At 43.8% G+C, this 23,280-nt stretch overlaps 1 protein-coding gene across 4 annotated transcripts in view; it reads left to right on the top strand.

Annotated features, from left to right (window-relative positions):
- LOC139404886 (dnaJ homolog subfamily B member 6-like) overlaps positions 1-23,280 on the top strand; it is a 55,985-nt gene that overhangs the window by 25,925 nt on the left and 6,780 nt on the right. For 2 of the 4 annotated variants that reach the window (XM_071147421.1, XM_071147422.1), the window contains exons 3-9: positions 1-81; positions 199-255; positions 4,827-4,943; positions 7,613-7,714; positions 9,806-9,941; positions 10,109-10,179; positions 10,337-10,672. The exon at positions 1-81 is cut by the window's left edge and continues 29 nt beyond it. In XM_071147421.1, coding sequence (XP_071003522.1) covers positions 1-81; positions 199-255; positions 4,827-4,943; positions 7,613-7,714; positions 9,806-9,941; positions 10,109-10,179; positions 10,337-10,672 — 900 coding nt within the window. Of the gene's footprint in view, positions 82-198; positions 256-4,826; positions 4,944-7,612; positions 7,715-9,805; positions 9,942-10,108; positions 10,180-10,336; positions 12,146-23,280 lie in introns of those variants that run through there. The other 2 variants (XM_071147420.1, XM_071147419.1) reach the window with 2 other exon arrangements.

The following is a 23,280-nucleotide window of genomic DNA, read 5'->3' on the forward strand; positions in this document are numbered from 1 at the left end:
CGGACAAGAACCCAGACAACAAGGAGGAGGCAGAGGGGAAGTTTAAGGAGCTGGCTGAGGCCTATGAAGTTCTGTCAGACCGTAAGACAAACCTCAACCTGGTTTAAACCTATAATTAACCTAATTATTACCCCTTCTCCACTGTTCTGTGGACTTCGTGTTTAACAACAGTGAGAATACGTCTCCTTATCTTTACAGGGAGAAAACGAGAGGCGTATGATACCTATGGCAAAGACCGAATTCCCAACAACACAGGTGAAGGAATCTTATCTGCTCTATCTCTTGTGATTCTGTTTCTAAAACACGTTTCGAGGTATCCCTTATGGGATACGCCTTAGGACGAGTCACAAGCTCCAAGTATGCAATCACACAGCGTCTGTTGGAGAAAGACTGGTCAAGTGTCGAATGAGGTTAGCCCCTCTCCTCCGTAAAGGGAGCCACTCGTTCGCCAACTGGTCATTCTCGCCTGTCTTCCTTGCGGAAGTGACTGCGTTCACTAAAAAAACTCCCCTTAGCACGACTAGATTCCTGTCTTCCTACTGAACCATTATCAGAGGAACCGTGAGGTTAACGCTGCTGAATGTAGGACCGTGAGGTTAACACTGCTGAATGTAGGACCGTGAGGTTAACACTGCTGAATGTAGGACCGTGAGGTTAACTCTGCTGAATGTAGGACCGTGAGGTTAACTCTGCTGAATGTAGGACCATGAGGTTAACTCTGCTGAATGTAGGACCATGAGGTTAACTCTGCTGAATGTAGGACCGTGAGGTTAACTCTGCTGAATGTAGGACCTTGAGGTTAACCTGCTGAATGTAGGACCGTGAGGTTAACTCTGCTGAATGTAGGACCGTGAGGTTAACTCTGCTGAATGTAGGACCTTGAGGTTAACCTGCTGAATGTAGGACCGTGAGGTTAACTCTGCTGAATGTAGGACCGTGAGGTTAACTCTGCTGAATGTCAGTCTCAGTTTAGCTAACGCCACATGGCTAGCTATTGAGCCTTGGTTAGCCCTTGCCGCAAAGACTTTAGCTAACTTGGCTAGCTAGCTGCAAGGCTAGATAACCACACAAAGGGCTCAACTTGCCCAGCCTCTCGGACAAGGAAAAGGCTATCACGGCTAACAAACTGTTTGGGCCTTCTGACGCTACCATGCGACAAAAGTTTGAAGGTGAAGCCTCAAACTTCTTACCCTGTAGACCTAGGTACCGTGGCAACTTTGTCTACCCTCCACAAAGCAAGGAGGGGGCAACTTCTATACTTCTGAAACCCCTTGTTCAGCACCTCATCTCTATGCATCTGCTCACAGGGAAGACTCACTCAACCCTCCCCCCAGCTCTTCCCTCAGTCGCCACCAATCACCGTCCCCAAATACCAGTCTTTCAACCGCCGACAGATACAAAAATAAGTATCTGTCGCATCCATGCGGCTTGCCAAGAGCACAGAACCAAAAAATAGAAAATAACGGGGTAACTTTTCTCTAACGTCACCAGAAGGGTGTTCCGGCACCCCTGGCGTGCGAGAGTCATTAGACTATTTGGAGTCTTGAAGCGCATGTCCATCGCTGGGTCTTGTCCACAGTCACAGAGGGATGTAGACTGCAGTTCACTGCTATGAAACCACCCGTTTTCAACAGAGTTTTCATTTGAACAGCGATTGGCGACTCGGCTCGCATACTAGAGCAGGAAAAAACAAACAGTTGATTAAGCGAAGGGGCTATCAGAGCATTACCATTAATGGTAGAGAGCCAGATCCGTATGCTTACTTTCAACGTGCTCTCTCACTCTATTCATCAAGGCGACTGGTTCAGTTCAGTCAACATGCAAGAATGCTTATTTTAACAGGAGGTTTCTCAGGTTTGCCTTTTTGAGGCACAGCCTACGAATACGTTCGCTGTTCCCTTCAGGCTAGCACCAACTCCCTGTTTGTTCAGCAAGTGTGTGGAGACGGCACTACCGCCCCTGAGAACCAAGAGTCTCCGCCTACATAGTCAATTACCTGCGTTGCCCCCCTACACAGCAGCAAGCGCTTTGAGACACGCCTTTCCTCGTAACTACAGTTCAAGACAAACCAGACCTGGCGTTAGGCTGGATTCTCTCTCTTATTGGGCTATTGGATGGCCCTTGCCCTGTTCTGCAAGGGGGGCGCTGCGTCATGCTCACAATGTGTCTCCGAGTGCTGGGGTTGATGGTATCCACCGTCTCAGTAGTGTCCACAGGGACTATTGAGAATGAGAGGCTTTCAGCGTTGGGTGGCTGCCCTTCGTCTGTGTCCAACACCAACGCCAGCGCAACTGTCAGCTAGCTCTCAGCTCTTCGTCACTGGAGGAGCCCCTCCATCTTCATTTCAGGCACTTCCCCTGTCACCCCCCCCCCCCCCCCGTCATCCGCTGTCATCCGCTCTTCACCCCCTGTCATTAAGGAAAGGGGGTGACGACAGATGTGTCACTCAGAGGGTGGGGGCGCAGTTCGCGAGAGAAGAGCAATAAACGAATTGTGGTCCCCACAGCTCTGCCACGCGTATATAAATGACCTTTGAACTGCTGACAGTGTTTAATGCATTGATACACTTTCTGCCCTTTCCTTTGAATTTGTCACATCCTTGTAAGGGGCGGACAATACGACTGCCAGGGTGGCACAGGGTGGCACACGCTCTTCTGTATCTACACAGACTACTGTTGTGGTATACATCAACCGCCAGGGTGGCACACGCTCTTCTGTGTCTACACAGACTACTGTTGTGGTGTACATCAACCGCCAGGGTGGCACACGCTCCTCTGTGTCTACACAGACTACTGTTGTGGTATACATCAACCGCCAGGGTGGCACACGCTCCTCTGTGTATACACAGACTACTGTTGTGGTGTACATCAACCGCCAGGGTGGCACACGCTCTTCTGTGTCTACACAGACTACTGTTGTGGTATACATCAACCCCCAGGGTGGCACACACTCTTCTGTGTCTACACAGACTACTGTTGTGGTGTACATCAACCGCCAGGGTGGCACACACAGACTACTGTTGTGGTGTACATCAACCGCCAGGGTGGCACACGCTCTTCTGTGTCTACACAGACTTACTGTTAAGATTATTCTGTGGAGCAGAGCATACCTACTTTTACTATGCGTGACTCAAGTCCCAGGTGTATTGAATGTGAAACTTTTTGTCCAGAGGGAATCCCCTATATGGGGGAGATTCCATTCCCTCGGCCCAGTTTTTCAAAAGTTACCTACGCGGATTTCAGCGGTCAGATAGGATTAAATGTTAGAATTTAAATTGAAAAAATAAATAAATAACTGAAATATGAAATAAAAAAAACTGAAAGCTTCTGATCCTCCAGATAGGGGTAAGGATTTGTTCATCCAATCTGACCTTTGACCAAAATTCAAAAGACAGTCATTAGGATAGTTTTGATGCTGAAAATCTGGATTATCTTGATCCAAGGGTGAATTCAGGGTGGATTTAGAAAAGATGAAGGGCACTAAATCCAAGAAATGTGCAGAAGTTTAGAACAGTTTCTTACATGTGAATTTTTATTTAACTAGGTGAGTCAAACAGTGGGTTAACTGCCTTGTTCAGGGGTAGAACACAGATTTGTACCTTGTCAGCTCAGGGGATTTGAGTTTGCAACCTTTTGTTTCCAAGTCCAACACTCTAACCACTAGGCTACATGTCACCCCCAAAGGTTTATGTTAAATTGACTGTAGTATAGGTATGTGATCAGTTGTTATATTGAGAAGTGTCAAATAAATGCATCTACACACTTATAAGTGGATATGCAGGCTCTATTATATTCTAGGTATCTTTATTCATGTAGTTTACTCATCTCTGTTTCCCTATGACAGTGTAGAAGTAGTAACACAACCTGTCCAGTAGATGGCGAGGTGCCTGTTCAAATCACAGAAAGGCCAGATTGTGACATCTGGATCAGAATGATCCTATCCGATTATGTTTTGAAAAATAACAAATAAATAAAAAAGTCTCAAAAACAGCCAGATCAGATCTGATCGTGCTAATAGCAAAACAGAGGATTACAGAATCCGGATATTTATAAACCCAGATTTAAAATGTTGACATTTTTTAGCCCATAATGTCCAGCCACCATAATAGATCTCTTCGCACTTGGACGCGTTATCACACCCTTGCAATTACAATTGTTTCGCCTTAGAGCTTATGCTTTCAACCCGCCTCCATTTACTTCTTCGAAAGAAGGCCGTTTCCACTGTTTATGCCCAGCACCTACTTGGATGGCACAAGAGTGACCAAGACTTTGTGTCTTGGGCGACCTCCTGCAATTAATTGCACCTTCATTGGCGTATACCGTCCTCAGTGTTCGGAGGGGTGATGCTGTTAGAACTACCCCGGTTTCGGGAGACCAGGTCTGCGTCACGGGAATTGGCCATACACCATAATAAGGGACACGTGGTTCTGTGAGAATACGAGTGAGATGTGTGACCACTTTTTCCCGTAAAAAAGGAAGAGCGGTACGTTCGTGAATGACCAATCGGCAGGCGTTGTGGCTCTTTTGTTTATGGAGGAGAGCTGTTCACCTCATTCGCCACTTGACCTGTCTGTCTCCAACAGACGCTTTGTGATTGGATACTTTGAGCTTGTGACCCTGCCCTAAGATGTATCCCATAAGTGACATCTCACTGTATTCTCATAGAACCAGGGGTTTACGCAAGTCAAATTTTATAGAGTTGTCTACAATTACATCATCTATTCTATTCTGTTCTGTTTTTGATCAACAATGTTGGTAGTGTCCCTATTAATCAATCAAAATGTATCCCCTCCCTCCCTCCCTCCCTCCCTCCCTCCCTCCCACCAGGCTCCAGTAGCCATCCCACTCCAGAAGACTTCCCAGGGTTCACCTTTACATTCCGGAGTCCAGAGGAAGTGTTTCAGGAATTCTTTGGAGGCCAGGATCCTTTTGCAAATTTCTTCGGTGGGTCTGACCAATATCCTACGGTCCTTCAACAATATCCTACGTCTTTATGTGTTCCTTAGTCGAGGCTAAATCTGACCGGGAAACCAGTCCGTAGGTGAATCGCAGCAGTTCACACAAAGCAGAACACTACCTGCTTCTTCTATGTTTCATAGTCTCTCTGATATCTCTGTCCTCATAGTCTCTCTGTTATCACTGTCCTCATAGTCTCTCTGTTATCACTGTCCTCATAGTCTCTCTGATATCTCTGTCCTCATAGTCTCTCTGTTATCACTGTCCTCATAGTCTCTCTGTTATCACTGTCCTCATAGTCTCTCTGTTATCACTGTCCTCATAGTCTCTCTGATATCTCTGTCCTCATAGTCTCTCTGTTATCACTGTCCTCATAGTCTCTCTGTTATCACTGTCCTCATAGTCTCTCTGTTATCACTGTCCTCATAGTGTCTCTGTTATCACTGTCCTCATAGTCTCTCTGTTATCACTGTCCTCATAGTCTCTCTGATATCGCTGTCCTCATAGTCTCTCTGTTATCACTGTCCTCATAGTCTCTCTGTTATCACTGTCCTCATAGTCTCTCTGTTATCACTGTCCACATAGTCTCTCTGTTATCACTGTCCTCATAGTCTCTCTGTTATCACTGTCCTCATAGTCTCTCTGTTATCTCTGTCCTCATAGTCTCTCTGTTATCACTGTCCTCATAGTCTCTCTGTTATCACTGTCCTCATAGTCTCTCTGTTATCACTGTCCTCATAGTCTCTCTGTTATCTCTGTCCTCATAGTCTCTCTGTTATCACTGTCCTCAGTCTCTCTGTTATCACTGTCCTCATAGTCTCTCTGTTATCACTGTCCACATAGTCTCTCTGTTATCACTGTCCTCATAGTCTCTCTGTTATCACTGTCCTCATAGTCTCCCTGTTATCACTGTCCTCATAGTCTCTCTGTTATCACTGTCCCCATAGTCTCTCTGTTATCACTGTCCTCATAGTCTCTCTGTTATCACTGTCCTCATAGTCTCTCTGTTATCACTGTCCTCATAGTCTCTCTGTTATCACTGTCCTCATAGTGTCTCTGTTATCACTGTCCTCATAGTCTCTCTGTTATCACTGTCCTCATAGTCTCTCTGTTATCACTGTCCTCATAGTCTCTCTGTTATCACTGTCCTCATAGTCTCTCTGTTATCACTGTCCTCATAGTCTCTCTGTTATCACTGTCCTCATAGTCTCTCTGTTATCACTGTCCTCATAGTCTCTCTGTTATCACTGTCCTCATAGTCTCTCTGTTATCACTGTCCTCATAGTCTCTCTGTTATCACTGTCCTCATAGTCTCTCTGTTCTCACTGTCCTCATAGTCTCTCTGTTATCACTGTCCTCATAGTCTCTCTGTTATCACTGTCCTCATAGTCTCTCTGTTATCACTGTCCTCGTCCTCATAGCCTCTCTGTTATCACTGTCCTCATAGTCTCTCTGTTATCACTGTCCTCATAGTCTCTGTTATCACTGTCCTCATAGTCTCTCTGTTATCACTGTCCTCATAGCCTCTCTGTTATCACTGTCCTCATAGCCTCTCTGTTATCACTGTCCTCATAGTCTCTCTGTTATCACTGTCCTCATAGTCTCTCTGTTATCACTGTCCTCATAGTCTCTCTGTTATCACTGTCCTCATAGCCTCCCTGTTATCACTGTCCTCATAGTCTCTCTGTTATCACTGTCCTCATAGTCTCTCTGTTATCACTGTCCTCAGTCTCTCTGTTATCACTGTCCTCATAGTCTCTCTGTTATCACTGTCCTCATAGTCTCTCTGTTATCACTGTCCTCATAGTCTCTCTGTTATCACTGTCCTCATAGTCTCTCTGTTATCACTGTCCTCATAGTCTCTCTGTTATCACTGTCCTCATAGTCTCTCAGTTATCACTGTCCTCATAGTCTCTCTGTTATCACTGTCCTCATAGTCTCTCTGTTATCACTGTCCTCATAGTCTCTCTGTTATCACTGTCCTCATAGTCTCTATGTTATCACTGTCCTCATAGTCTCTCTGTTATCACTGTCCTCATAGTCGCTCTGTTATCACTGTCCTCATAGTCTCTCTGTTATCACTGTCCTCATAGTCTCTCTGTTATCACTGTCCTCATAGTCTCTCTGTTGTTACTGGCCTCATAGTCTCTCTGTTATCACTGTCCTCATAGTTTCTCTGTTATCACTGTCCTCAGTCTCTCTGTTGTTACTGTCCTCATAGTCTCTCTGTTATCACTGTCCTCATAGTCTCTCTGTTATCACTGTCCTCATAGTCTCTCTGTTATCACTGTCCTTAGTCTCTCTGTTATCACTGTCCTCATAGTCTCTCTGTTATCATTGTCCTCATAGTCTCTCTGTTATCACTGTCCTCATAGTCTCTCTGTTATCACTGTCCTCATAGTCTCTCTGTTAAAACTGTCCTCATAGTCTCCCTGTTATCTCTGTCGTCATAGTCTCTCTGTTATCTCTGTCCTCATAGTCTCTGTTATCTCTGTCCTCAGTGTCTCTGTTATCACTGTCCTCATAGTCTCTCTGTTATCACTGTCCCCATAGTCTCTCTGTTGTTACTGTCCCCATAGTCTCTCTGTTATCTCTGTCCCCATAGTCTCTCTGTTATCTCTGTCCTCATAGTCTCTCTGTTATCTCTGTCCTCTCAGATGACTTTGCCTTCGGAGGTGGGATGCACAGTGGCTTCCATGGACATCCTGGCACTTCGAGGCTCGGCCCAAGCCGGTTTTTCTCCTTCCCCTCTGCTGGAGGTCCGTAATAAAACAATAACTGGATCCCAAATGTCACCCTATTCCCTATGTAGTGCACTACGTTAGACTGCACTGATAGGGCTCTGGTCAAAACTAGTGCACTATGTAGAGAACAGGGTGTCATTTGGGACACAATTCCATAATAAGAGGGTTTTAACACATGTATTACACAGTTAACACATTTATTACACAGTTACAACACAATACAATCAGCTCCAGTCACAGTATAGTTTATCTGACTGGTCCTCGTCCTCCCTCCTTCACAGTGCATGACTTCACCTCTTCCTCCTCCTCCCTCCTTCACGGTGCATGACTTCCCTTCTTCCTCCCTCCTTCACAGTGCATGACTTCACCTCTTCCTCCTCCTCCCTCCTTCACGGTGCATGACTTCCCCTCTTCCTCCCTCCTTCACAGTGCATGACTTCACCTCTTCCTCCCTCCTTCACGGTGCATGACTTCACCTCTTCCTCGTCCTCCTTCACAGTGCATGACTTCACCTCATCCTCCCTCCTTCACGGTGCATGACTTCACCTCTTCCTCCCTCCTTCACAGTGCATGACTTCACCTCTTCCTCCTCCTTCCTCCGTCACAGTGCACGACTTCACCTCTTCCTCCTCCTCCCTCCTTCACGGTGCATGACTTCACCTCTTCCTCCTCCTCCCTCCTTTACGGTGCATGACTTCCCCTCTTCCTCCCTCCTTCACGGTGCATGACTTCACCTCTTCCTCTTCCTCCCTCCTTCACAGTGCATGACTTCACCTCTTCCTCCTCCTTCCTCCTTCACAGTGCACGACTTCACCTCTTCCTCCCTCCTTCACAGTGCATGACTTCACCTCTTCCTCCGCCTTCCTCCTTCACAGTGCATGACTTCACCTCTTCCTCCTCCTCCTCCCTCTTTCACAATGCATGACTTCACCTCTTCCTCCTCCTCCCTCTTTCACAGTGCATGACTTCACCTCTTCCTTCTCCTCCCTCTTTCACAGTGCATGACTTCACCTCTTCCTCTTCCTCCCTCTTTCACAGTGCATGAATTCACCTCTTCCTCCCTATTTCAAAGTGCATGACTTCACCTCTTCCTCCTCCTTCCTCCTTCACAGTGCACGACTTCACCTCTTCCTCCTCCTCCCTCCTTCACGGTGCATGACTTCACCTCTTCCTCCTCCTCCCTCCTTCACGGTGCATGACTTCCCCTCTTCCTCCCTCCTTCACAGTGCATGACTTCACCTCTTCCTCCTCCTCCTCCCTCTTTCACAGTGCATGAATTCACCTATTCCTCCCTATTTCACAGTGCATGACTTCACCTCTTCCTCCTCCTCCTCCTCCTCCCTCTTTCACAGTGCACGACTTCACCTCTTCCTCCTCCTCCCTCTTTCACAGTGCACGACTTCACCTCTTCCTCGTCCTCCTCCCTCTTTCACAGTGCACGACTTCACCTCTTCCTCGTCCTCCTCCCTCTTTCACAGTGCACGACTTCACCTCTTCCTCGTCCTCCTCCCTCTTACACAGTGCACGACTTCACCTCTTCCTCGTCCTCCTGCTTCTTTCACAGTGCACGACTTCACCTCTTCCTCGTCCTCCTCCCTCTTTCACAGTGCATGACTTCACCTCTTCCTCCCTCCTTCACAGTGCATGACTTCACCTCTTCCTCCTCCTCCCTCCTTCACGGTGCATGACTTCACCTCTTCCTCCTCCTCCCTCCTTCACGGTGCATGACTTCCCCTCTTCCTCCCTCCTTCACGGTGCATGACTTCACCTCTTCCTCTTCCTCTCTCCTTCACAGTGCATGACTTCACCTCTTCCTCCTCCTTCCTCCTTCACAGTGCACGACTTCACCTCTTCCTCCCTCCTTCACAGTGCATGACTTCACCTCTTCCTCCTCCTTCCTCCTTCACAGTGCATGACTTCACCTCTTCCTCCTCCTCCTCCCTCTTTCACAATGCATGACTTCACCTCTTCCTCCTCCTCCCTCTTTCACAGTGCATGACTTCACCTCTTCCTTCTCTTCCCTCTTTCACAGTGCATTACTTCACCTCTTCCTCTTCCTCCCTCTTTCACAGTGCATGAATTCACCTCTTCCTCCCTATTTCACAGTGCATGACTTCACCTCGTCCTCGTCCTCCATGGCTGGAATGGATTGGATGGACAGCATCGGAGGAGGGATGGGAAATTTCAAGTCTGTCTCCACCTCTACGCGTGTCATCAACGGCAAACGCACCGCCACCAAGAAGTCAGTAAATCTGCATCCCAATTTGCACCATAAACCCTATTTAGTGTAAAACAAATGGTCCCATTTGTTCCAGTGTTTGTGTCTCTGCATGGTCATGTGAGGGAAACATGTTTACTGGTTCCCTAAATATGATGATATGGGCGGTGACTGACTGTTCTTGTCAACAGGATCAAAGAAAACGGTCAGGAGAGAACAGAGATCGAGGAAGACGGGGTCTTGAAGACGGTGCTCATCAATGGTAATCCATCCACCCTGTGTCCCTCCCTCCCTCCCCTCATCCAGTCCCTTGTCAACTGTTCCTGACTAGCTGTGTCTGGGTTATTCTTCCTCCTGTCACCCTCCTAACCCCTCCTGTCCCCCTCCTAACCCCCTCCTGTCCCCCTCCTTTCCCCCAGGTGTGGAGGATGAGTTGGCCTTGGCTCTGGAGCTCAGCAAGAGAGACCACCTGCCCCCTAGTCAACCCTCACAGACTCCCAGGCAACACCTTCAGCAGCAGGCAGAGAGGGCGTTACCTGTGGAGCTCCAGACCCAGACCCATCCACACCGACCCATCTCCGGCCCCCGGTCTATGGCCCAGCGCTCCTTCAGCTCAGCCCCCTACTTCCACTACCCTGACGTCCCCAGGGAGGAAGAGGATGATGATGAAGATCTCCAGATGGCCCTGGCCTACAGCCTGTCTGAGATGGAGGCCCAGCAGAGAGCGTCGGCTTCAGCACCAGACGTCATCTCAGGTGCTGGGGGTGTGGTGATGGTAGAGGTTGGGGGTGAGGCGGGGGTTGGGGTGGGGAGAGTGGTCCTAGACCTTGGCCCAGGCCAGTCAACAGCACCAAAGAAGAGGTCAGGGTCAGGGGACATGTCACCACACAGCAGCCCCTCTCCACTGGACCACAGGGGGCTCCTCAACCACCTCCAGGAGCAGGGAGCCACTGAGGAGCCGGCTGCTAAAACCACCAGCAGCTCCACTGTGAAAAATAAAAAGTGTGGTTGTATGGTGTGTTGAGTGTGTGTGGTGAGTGTGTGTGATTGTGTGTGTGAGTGTGTGGTGTGTGTGTGAGAGTGTGTGTGTGGTGAGAGTGTGTGTGGTGAGTGTGTGTGTGGTGAGTGAGTGTGAGTGTATGGTGAGTGTGTGGTGTGTGTGTGTGTGTGTGAGTGTGTGTGTTCTCAGAGATCAAACTCTACTCCAGTGTTTATGTGTTTTCCCCTTTTTGAAGTGTGTGCCTTGGCCCATTAGATGTATATAAAGCTGTCCGAGGGCCTTGTACAGTGTTGTGTTGTGACTGTCTTGCTGTGTTCTCAGATGGCCACTTTTCACAATGTAGCCAACCAGCCAATAAATCTACAATGATCCCAGTTTACAGTATGTCTGTATATCAAGTCTGGGCGTTACAATTATAACATCATGTCTTCATGTGCCAAGTCCACAGTCCCTTTTCTAAAGGAGCGTAGAAATAGAATGTCTATGAGTTTACCTGTCAAAATGCCGTGGTCAGACGGGCTTTTTCCCCTTTCTACTCATTCTATTTCTAGGAGTTGGATAGAATTCACTAGGAACAAAAACGTGCGCTTTTATTGTCACGTGCACACGTTAAAAAATAATAATAATTAGTTACATTTATTTTGAATTTTACCCCCTATTTATGGTATCCAATTGTTAGTAGTTATGATCTTGTCTCATCGCTACAACTCCCGTACTGGCTCGGGAGAGACGAAGGTTGAAGGTCATGCGTCCTCCGATACACAACCCAACCAAGCCGCACTGCTTCTTAACACAGCCGCGCATCCAACCCGGAAGCCAGCCGCGCCAATGTGCCGGAGGAAACACTGTGCACCTGGCGACCTGGTTAGCGTGCACTGCACCGTGCCCACCACAGGAGTCGCTAGTCCGCGATGAGACAAGGATACCGGCCAAACCCTCCCCTAACACGAACAACGCTAGGCCAATTGTGCATCGCTCCATGGACCTCCCGGTCGCGGCCGGCTGCGACAGAGCCTGGGCTCGAACCCAGAGTCTCTGGTGGTACAGCTAGCACTGCGATGCAGGCGCCCTAGACCACTGCACCACCCGGGAGGCTACGTGCACACATTTGATTGTCACGTGCACACGTTTTATTGTCACGTGCATAAGTACAGTGAAATGCTTAACTTGCGAGCCCTACCCAACAGTGCAGTAATCAATATCAAAATATTATAACTAAAAATAAAAACATTAGAAATAAGAAATTAAAGAGGAAGCTTTATACTGGCTCAGTGTTCAGTACCTCACTAGCTCAGAGATGAAGCTTTATACTGGCTCAGTGTTCAGTGCCTCACTAGCTCAGAGAGGAAGCTTTATACAAGGTCACTGCCAGTACCACATTTACAATGTGCAGGGGTAATGGAGTATTGAGGTAGATATGGACATGTAGGCAGGGATACTGGAGTATTGAGGTAGATATGGACATATAGGCAGGGATACTGGAGTATTGAGGTAGATATGGACATATAGGCAGGGATACTGGAGTATTGAGGTAGATATGGGCATATAGGCAGGGATACTGGAGTATTGAGGTAGATATGGACATATAGGCAGGGATACTGGCGTATTGAGGTAGATATGGACATATAGGCAGGGATACTGGAGTATTGAGGTAGATATGGACATATAGGCAGGGATACTGGAGTATTGAGGTAGATAAGGACATATAGGCAGGGATACTGGCGTATTGAGGTAGATAAGGACATATAGGCAGGGATACTGGAGTATTGAGGTAGATAAGGACATATAGGCAGGGATACTGGCGTATTGAGGTAGATAAGGACATATAGGCAGGGATACTGGCGTATTGAGGTAGATATGGGCATATAGGCAGGGATACTGGAGTATTGAGGTAGATATGGACATATAGGCAGGGATACTGGAGTATTGAGGTAGATATGGGCATATAGGCAGGGATACTGGAGTATTGAGGTAGATATGGACATATAGGCAGGGATACTGGCGTATTGAGGTAGATATGGACATATAGGCAGGGATACTGGAGTATTGAGGTAGATATGGACATATAGGCAGGGATACTGGAGTATTGAGGTAGATAAGGACATATAGGCAGGGATACTGGCGTATTGAGGTAGATAAGGACATATAGGCAGGGATACTGGAGTATTGAGGTAGATAAGGACATATAGGCAGGGATACTGGCGTATTGAGGTAGATAAGGACATATAGGCAGGGATACTGGCGTATTGAGGTAGATATGGGCATATAGGCAGGGATACTGGAGTATTGAGGTAGATATGGACATATAGGCAGGGATACTGGCGTATTGAGGTAGATAAGGACATATAGGCAGGGATACTGGAGTATTGAGGTAGATATGGACATATAGGCAGGGATACTGGCGTATTGAGGTAGATATGGGCATATAGGCAGGGATACTGGCGTATTGAGGTAGATAAGGACATATAGGCAGGGATACTGGCGTATTGAGGTAGATAAGGACATATAGGCAGGGATACTGGCGTATTGAGGTAGATATGGGCATATAGGCAGGGATACTGGAGTATTGAGGTAGATATGGACATATAGGCAGGGATACTGGCGTATTGAGGTAGATAAGGACATATAGGCAGGGATACTGGAGTATTGAGGTAGATATGGACACATAGACAGGGATACTGGAGTATTGAGGTAGATATGGACATATAGGCAGGGATACTGGAGTATTGAGGTAGATATGGACATATAGGCAGGGATACTGGAGTATTGAGGTAGATATGGACATATAGGCAGGGATACTGGAGTATAGGCGGGGATACTGGAGTATTGAGGTAGATATGGACATATAGGCAGGGATACTGGCGTATTGAGGTAGATATGGACATATAGGCGGGGATACTGGAGTATTGAGGTAGATATGGGCATATAGGCGGGGATACTGGAGTATTGAGGTAGATATGGACATATAGGCAGGGATACTGGAGTATTGAGGTAGATATGGACATATAGGCAGGGATACTGGAGTATTGAGGTAGATATGGGCATATAGGCAGGGATACTGGAGTATTGAGGTAGATAAGGACATATAGGCAGGGATACTGGAGTATTGAGGTAGATATGGACTTATAGGCAGGGATACTGGAGTATAGGCGGGGATACTGGAGTATTGAGGTAGATAAGGACATATAGGCAGGGATACTGGAGTATAGGCAGGGATACTGGAGTATTGAGGTAGATATGGACATATAGGCAGGGATACTGGCGTATTGAGGTAGATATGGACATATAGGCAGGGATACTGGAGTATTGAGGTAGATATGGACATATAGGCAGGGATACTGGAGTATTGAGGTAGATATGGACATATAGGCAGGGATACTGGAGTATTGAGGTAGATATGGACATATAGGCAGGGATACTGGAGTATTGAGGTAGATATGGACATATAGGCAGGGATACTGGAGTATTGAGGTAGATATGGACATATAGACAGGGATACTGGAGTATTGAGGTAGATATGGACATATAGACAGGGATACTGGAGTATTGAGGTAGATATGGACATATAGGCAGGGATACTGGAGTATTGAGGTAGATATGGACATATATGCAGGGATACTGGCATATAAAGGGATTTCTTGAAAGTGAGACTGGTAGCAGAAAATAATGACTGGTATATAAATAATAATATAGATAATGATAAATGATGATAATAATAATGATAATAATAATAATATTAGTATGAATAATGATAATGATAATATTAATAATGATAATGATAATATTAATAATGATAATAATAATAATAATGATAATATTAATAATGATAATATATTAATAATAATAATGATAATAACACCAATGATCAAAATAATAATAATAATATTATAAATAACAATAATGATACTTATATATTATTAATAATAAAATAATAATATAAATAATTATAATAATGATAATATAATAATAATGATAATATAATAATAATAATGATGACAATAATGATAATATAACGATAATAATGATAATATTAATAATAATTATGATAATAATGATAATATAACGATAATAATGATAATATTAATGATAATTATGATAATAATAATGAACATATAATGTAAATAATGATAATAATAATGATAATATTAATAATAATGATAATAATAATGATAATATTAATAATAATAATGATAATAACAATAGTAATGATGACAATGATAATAACAATAGTAATGATAATAATGATAATAACAACAGTAATAATGATAATATTAATAATGATAATGATAATATAAATAATAATAATGATAATAATGATAATATTAATAATAATTATGATAATTAAGATAATAATAATGATAATGATAATAAATCATAATAAAAATGATAATAACAATAGTAATGATAATAATGATAATAATAATGATGATAATTTTAATTCCAACGATACTATTAATAATAATAATGTTCATAATAGTGATCATAATTATAATAATAACAACGATACTATTAATAATAATAATGTTCATAATAGTGATCATAATTATAATAATAATAACAATGATAATGATAATAATCATAACAATGATAATGGTAATAATGATAATAATTATGATAATAATAATGATAATAATAATAATCAACGGTATGGCATCAGAATAAGTTGTGGGTTCATGTTAGTGTGTGTGTGGTGGTGAGTGTGTGGTGGTGTGTGTGTGTGTGTGTGTGTGTGTGTGTGAGTGTATGTGTCCGGGTGTTAGTGTGAGTGTGTGTGTAAGTGTGTCAGTGAGGGATGGAGGGAGGTCTTCACATGTTTAGTTAACCAGCATTTACACTGCCTTTAGAAAGTATTCATACCCCTAGACTTATTCCACATTTTGGTATGTGGAATAAGAGTTCAAAATTAATAAATAAAATATAATTCTCACCAATCTACACCCATCCGTCAATACATGTTAGAATCACATTTGGCCGTGATTACAGCTGTGAGACTTCCTGGGTAAGTTTCTATGAGCTTTGAATAGCTGGATTGTATCATATTATTCTTAAAAAAAACTTAAAGCCATTTTAGAGTTTTGCCATAGATTTTCCATCAGAATTAAGTCCAATTAAGTCCAAACTGTAAGTAGTCTTCTTGGTAAGCAAGATGTGGCCTTGTGTTTTAGGTTATTATCCTAATGAAAGGTTAATTCATCTCCCAGTGTCTGGTGGAAACCAGGTGTTCCTCTATGATTTTGTATGTGCTTAGCTCCTTTCCGTGAATTTATTTTATCCCAAAATACTCTCCAGTCCTTAATGATTACAAGCATACCCATAACATGATGCAGCCACCACTATGCTTGAAAATATGGAAAGAGGTACTCAGTAATGTGTTGTGTTGTATTGATAACACTTTGTATTCAGGACAAAAAGTGAATTGCTTTGCCACATTTTTATGCAGGATTATTTTAGTGCCTTGTTGCAAACAAGATGCATGTTTTGAATGTGTTTTTGTTGTTGTACAGGCTTCCTTATTTTCAATCTGTCATTTAGTTTAGTATTATGGAGTAACTACAGTGTTGTTTATCCATACTCAGTTTTCTCCTATCACAGCCATTCAACTCTGTAACTGTTTTAAAGTCACCATTGGCTTCACAGTGAAATCCCTGAGTGGTTTCCTTCCTCTCCGGCAACTGAGTTAGGAAGGATGCCTGTAACTTTTGTAGTGACTGTGTGTATTCATATACCATCTAAAGTGTAATTAATAACTTCACTATGCTCAAATGGATATTCAGTATCTGCTTTTGATATGTTTACCCATCTACCAATAGGTGCCCTTCATTGCGAGGCATTAAAAAAACCTCCCTGATCATTATGGTTGAATCTGTGTTTGAAATTCACTGCTCGACCTTACAGATAATTGTATGTACAGAGATGTACAGAGATGCAGAGATGAGCTAGTCATTCAAAAATAATGTTAAACACTATTATTGCACACAGAGTGAGTCCATGCAACTTATTATGTGACTTGTTAAGCACATTTTTACTCCTGGACTTATTTAGGCTTACCATAACAATGGGCTTTAATACTTATTGACTCAGGATATTTCAGCTTTTCATTTTTTATCCTTTTCGAAAAACATAATTTGCTTATGGGGTCATTGGCTCAGCATAGTCCGGGTTAGAGGAGGGTTTGGTCAGGGTAGCCTGTCATTGAAAACTAAGAAATTGTTCTTAACTGACTTGCCAAGTTACATAAAGGTTAAACAAATAGCCTCAACAGCACTCTGTAGGGTAGAGCCACGGTGTTGCCGGAGGACAGCTAGCTTCCGTCCTCCTCTTGGTACATTGACTTCAATACAAATCCCAGGAGGCTCATGGTTCTCACCCCCTTCCATAGACTTACTCAGTAATTATGACAACTTCCAGAGGCCATCTTCCAAACTATCAGAGCTCTTGCAGCATGACCTGACATGTTGTCCACCCAATCAAAGGATCAGAGAAATAACCTAGTACTGAAAGCATAAGCTACAGCTAGCTAGCACTGCAGTGCATCAAATGTGGCGAGTAGTTGACTCAGAGAGAAAGTCAATAATTGAACAGTTTAGAACAACTTAATTTCTTTAAAAATGAAGGAGAAGAAAGAGAAATGTAGTAATCCACTATAAGTTTCACTCATTTAGCTAGTAAATGCAGTTTAGTTATTCAAACACCCTGCTCAAACAGAGGAATGCTATGTTAGCTAGCTGGCTATGACTATCCAACACAACACTGGAACTTTTCCAAGTCAAGGTAAGCTTTTGGTTTTATTAATTGAATGCCACCGGAGCCCGCCGGTGTATCTGCTTACTGATTATACACGGTTACTGCATGGTTGTAACGGGTTTACTAACGCATTTGTTCTGTTAGCTATGACTAGGATGTTACTTTAGCTAATATGGGGACAACGATGTAGGCTGTGTTTTTTTCTCTCGCTTGGTCACACACAGCTGATGTGTTGTTCATTGAGGTCCACAAACAAACGTTTGAGAGGAGGAGAGTGTTGCTCTGAAAGTGACCTTGTTCTGATGGCGCGTTGGGTTAGCTAATCCGAGTTTATCATTTTAAAAGGCTAATTGATCATTAGAAAACCCCTTTTGCAATTTTGTTAGCAGAGCTGAAAACTGTTGGTCTGATTAAAGAAGCAATAATACTGACCTTCCTTAGACTAGTTGAGTATCTAGAGCATCAGCATTTGTGGGTTCGATTACAGGCTCAAAATGGCTAGAAACAAATAACTTTCTTCTGAAAATACGGCAGTCTATTCTTGTTCTGAGAAATGAAGGCTATTCCATGCGAGAAATTGCCAAGGAACTGACGATCTGATACAACGCTTTCTCCTACTCCCTTCACAGAATGACACAAACGGGTTCTAAACAGAATAGAAAGAGGAGTGGGAGGCCCCGGTGCACAACTGAGCAAAAGGACAAGTACATTAGAGTGTCTAGTTTGAGAAACAGACGCCTGAAGCAACACAGCCTCTCCTTCAGCCGACCATTTTTCTAAGGAGCGCAAGGTACTTCCTGTTTGAGCTTTTGTTTGTAATCTGGAAGCAGGAGTATAGAGTCATAATCCGACTTTCCAAGGGGGGGGGGGAGGGGGCTTGTACAGTGCCTTGCAAAAGTATCCATCCCCCTTGCGGTTTTTCCTATTTTGTTGCATAACAACCTGTACTTGAAATGGATTTTATTTGGATTTCATGTAATGGACATACACAAAATAGTCCAAATTGGTGAAGTGAAATTTAAAAAATAACTTGTTTAAACAAAATCAAAAATAAACTGAAAAGTGGTTTATGCATATGTATTCAACCCCTTTGCTATGAAGCCCCTAAATAAGATCTGGTGCAACCAATTACCTTCAGAAGTAACATAATTAGAGTGCACACAGGTGGACTTAATTTAAGTGTCACATGATCTCAGTATATATACAACTGTTCTGAAAGGCCCCAGAGTCTGCAACACCACTAAGAAAGGGGCACCACCATGCAAGCGACACTATGAAGACCAAGGAGTTCTCCAAACAGGTCAGGGACAAAGTTGTGGAGAAGTACAGATCAGGGTTGGGTTATAAAAAATATACGAAACTTTGAACATCCCAAGGAACACCATTACATCTATTATTAAAAAATGGAAAGAATATGGCACCACAACAAACCTGCCAAGAGAGGGCCGCCCAACAAAACTCACAGACCAGGCAAGGAGAGCATTAATCAGAGAGGTAACAAAGAGACCAAAGATAACCCTGAAGGAGCTGCAAAGCTCCACAGCATAGATTGGAGTATCTGTTCATAGGACCACTTTAAACCGTGCACTCCACAGAGCTGGGCTTTACGGAAGAGTGGCCAGAAAAAAGCCATTGCATAAAGAAAAAATAAGTAAACACGTTTGATGTTCACCAAAAGGCACATGGGAGATTCCCCAAACATATGGAAGAAGGTTTTCTGGTCAGATGAGACTAAAATTGATTTTTTGGCCATCAAGGAAAATGCTATGTCTGGCGCAAACCCAACACCGCTCATCACCCCAAGAAAACCATCCCCACAATGAAGCATGGTGGTGGCAGCATCATGTTGTGGGGATGTTTTTCATCGGCAGGGACTCAGACACTAGTCAGAATTGAAGGAATGATGGACGGCGCTAAATACAGGGAAATTCTTGAGGGAAACCTGTTTCAGTCTTCCAGAGATTTGAGACTGGGACGGAGATTCACCTTCCAGCAGGACAATGACCCTAAGCATACTGCAAAAGCAACAATCGAGTGGTTTAAAGGGAGACATTTAAATGTCTTGGAATGGCCTAGTCAAAGCTCAGACCTCAATCCAATTGAGAATCTGTGGTATGACTTAAAGATTGTTGTACACCAGCGGAACCAATTCAACTTGAAGGAGCTGGAGCAGTTTTGCCTTGAAGAATGATTTGCCAAGCTTATAGAGACATACCCCAAGAGACATGCAGCTGTAATTGCTGCAAAAGGTGGCTTTACAAAGTTTTGACTTTGGGGGGTTAATAGTTATGCACGCTCAAGTTCTCCATTTTTGCCTTATTTATTGTTTGTTTCACAATAAATAAATAAATGCATCTTCAAAGTGGTAGGCATGTTGTGTAAATCAAATGATACAAGCCCCCCCCAAAATATCTATTTTAATTCCAGGTTGTAAGGGGTAGAGGATCTGCGATCTAAGATTATATCGCCCCCTAGTGGTGAAGGAGACGTGTTGATAGAAGTGATTTTTTTATTCAAAAAACACTCAAACAAAATAACAAAAGCGAAAACGAAAGCGCACAGTTCTGTCAGGCTAAGACACTAAACAGAAAACAAGATCCCACAACCTAATGGTGGGAAAAAGGGCTGCCTAAGTATGATACCCAATCAGAGACAACGATAGACAGCTGCCTCTGATTGGGAACCACACTCGGCCAAAAACAAAGAAACAGAAGACATGGAATTTCCCACCCGAGTCACATCCTGACCTAACCAAACATAGAGAATAATAAGAATCTCTAAGGTCAGGACGTGACAGTTCCAGGCTGTTTTTATATTGATTAGTGTTCAAGGCTGTTTTAAATTGAGGCACAGAGTTAATATAGTTTTATATTGAGGTACAGAGTTAAAGCTTCTGAGCTGCAAATAGCAGAAGAACTGAGACTGCCCTGCCCTGCCCTGCCCTGCCCTGCCTCTAGACCCAAACTGTTACAGACCTATATCCATCCTGCCCTGCCTCTAGACCCAAACTGTTAATGACCTATATCCATCCTGCTCTGCCTTTCTAAAGTATTTGAAAGCCAAGTTAATAAACAGATCACTGACCATTTAGAATCCCACCGTACCTTCTCCGCTGTGCAATCCGGTTTCCGAGCCGGTCACGGGGGAACCTCAGCCACGCTCAAGGTACTAAATGATATCATAACCGCCATTTCTTTATTTTCCAAGTGGGAGAGCCATTGGTTTCCCAAAATTAATCTTATAACCAGAAAAGTAACTGAAGTCATTAAATATCTGAATGAACATTGGGACAGAGAATAAACTCTGCTCGTTTCATAACCAAAGCAAATAAGAAGGGAGATTGAGGACACCCTTGTTTTGTGCCTCTACCTATGAGGAAGGGATGCAATACTGTGCCGTTTATAGGAACACCCGCTTGAGAGGCTGAGTAAATAAGTCTGACCCAGTCAGTGAGTGCCTCTCCAAAAGACAATTGTTGCAGTCTTAAAAAGATGGTACCACTCAATTCTATCAAATGCTTTTTTTTTTCTTCGGTATCTAATGTCACCACTAGAGCATCCCCTTTCTTTGGCTTTAGCATACTGCAGTACTTCTAACAATCTCCAGGCAGAGTAGGACTGCCTATTTTGCACAAATCAGTTGGGTCTGGAACCACAATAGTGGGCATAATAGGATTTAGCCTCAAAGTAAATAACGAATCAGCGTCATCATTATCAATCACCTGAATAAACATCTGCAGCTGATAGTACAGAATTATTACACTCTGAATTGGAAATAAGGAAGCTGGAATGAAACTGGCTTGGGATTGGAGATATGGATAGACCCAACAGTACATTCCTGAACTAAATCAGTGGTAATCCGGGGAACCAGGAAGAAGTCAATCCTGCGGTATGATTTATGCAGATTAGAATACCATGTATCATTTCTATTGGCAAGATTGAAAAGTTTCCACACATCCGTTAGACCAATCACATCTAACATTTGGTGTATAGTTTTTGACCTAGAGCCTATCTTTAGTGTAGTAGGCTTTGGTTGCATGTCAAGATTCACACCGAGTCCAGCATTCCAATCACCACCAAAATAACAGCTATACTCCAAAACCAGATGTATTAATCTGGTGAAAGAGAGCCATGTAGGAAAACCTAGCAGCCTCATAATAATCAACTTTTATTTATTTAAATGTGTATTTATTTCACCTTTATTTAAGTAGGCAAGTCAGTTAAGAACAAAGTCTTATTTACAATGACAGCCTGGATATAATACCTTTACGAGGCAAAGTGTCTAGGATCAGGTCCCTCTTGTTATTAATTAGGACGTTAAGGGGCAACACTGATCCTAGATCAGCACTATAACTCTGAGACACTTTGTGAATACAGGCTCTGATTAAGTTCTAGATTCCTAGATCAGCACTATAACTCTGAGACACTTTGTGAATACAGGCTCTGATTAAGTTCTAGATTCCTAGATCAGCACTATAACTCTGAGACACTTTGTGAATACAGGCTCTGATTAAGTTCTAGATTCCTAGATCAGCACTATAACTCTGAGACACTTTGTGAATACAGGCTCTGATTAAGTTCTAGATTCCTAGATCAGCACTATAACTCTGCGACACTTTGTGAATACAGGCTCTGATTAAGTTCTAGATTCCTAGAGCAGCACTATAACTCTGAGACACTTTGTGAATAGAGACTCTGATTAAGTTCTAGATTCCTAGATCAGCACTATAACTCTGAGACACTTTGTGAATACAGGCTCTGATTAAGTTCTAGATTCCTAGAGCAGCACTATAACTCTGAGACACTTTGTGAATACAGGCTCTGATTAAGTTCTAGATTCCTAGATCAGCACTATAACTCTGAGACACTTTGTGAATACAGGCTCTGATTAAGTTCTAGATTCCTAGAGCAGCAGCACTATAACTGTAACGGTGTTCGTCTATAGGAGGAGAAGAAGCGGACCAAAGCGCAGCGTGGTGATTACTCATGTTCTTTAATAAATGGAAACTGAACGATACATGAAATAACTTAACTCTACAAAACAACAAACGGAACGTGAAAACCTATACAGCCTATCCTGTGACAACACACACACAGTGACAGGAACAATCACCCACAAACAAACAGTGAAACCCAGGCTACCTAAGTATGATTCTCAATCAGAGACAACTAATGACACCTGCCTCTGATTGAGAACCATACTAGGCCGAAAACATAGAACTGCCCCAAAACATAGAAAAACAAACATAGACTGCCCAGCCAACTCACGCCCTGACCATACTAAATAAATACAAAAACAAAGGAAATAGAGGTCAGAACGTGACAGTATCCCCCCCCCAAAGGTGCGGACTCCGGCCGCAAAACCTTGACCTATAGGGGAGGGTCTGGGTGGGCGTCTGTCCGCGGTGGCGGCTCTGGCGCGGGACGCGGACCCCACTTCGCCATTGTCTCAGTCCGCCTTATTGTCCGCCTCCGTGGCTTACACACCATGCCCACCCCTCTCAATGACCCCACTGGACAGAGGGGCTGCTTGGGACAGAGGGGCAGCTGCTCGGGACAGAGGGGCAGCTGCTCGGGACAGAGGGGCAGCTGCTCGGGACAGAGGGACAGCTGCTCGGGA

The sequence above is a fragment of the Oncorhynchus clarkii genome, unplaced genomic scaffold, assembly GCF_045791955.1.
Source record: "Oncorhynchus clarkii lewisi isolate Uvic-CL-2024 unplaced genomic scaffold, UVic_Ocla_1.0 unplaced_contig_4687_pilon_pilon, whole genome shotgun sequence".
Lineage (NCBI taxonomy): Eukaryota > Metazoa > Chordata > Actinopteri > Salmoniformes > Salmonidae > Oncorhynchus > Oncorhynchus clarkii.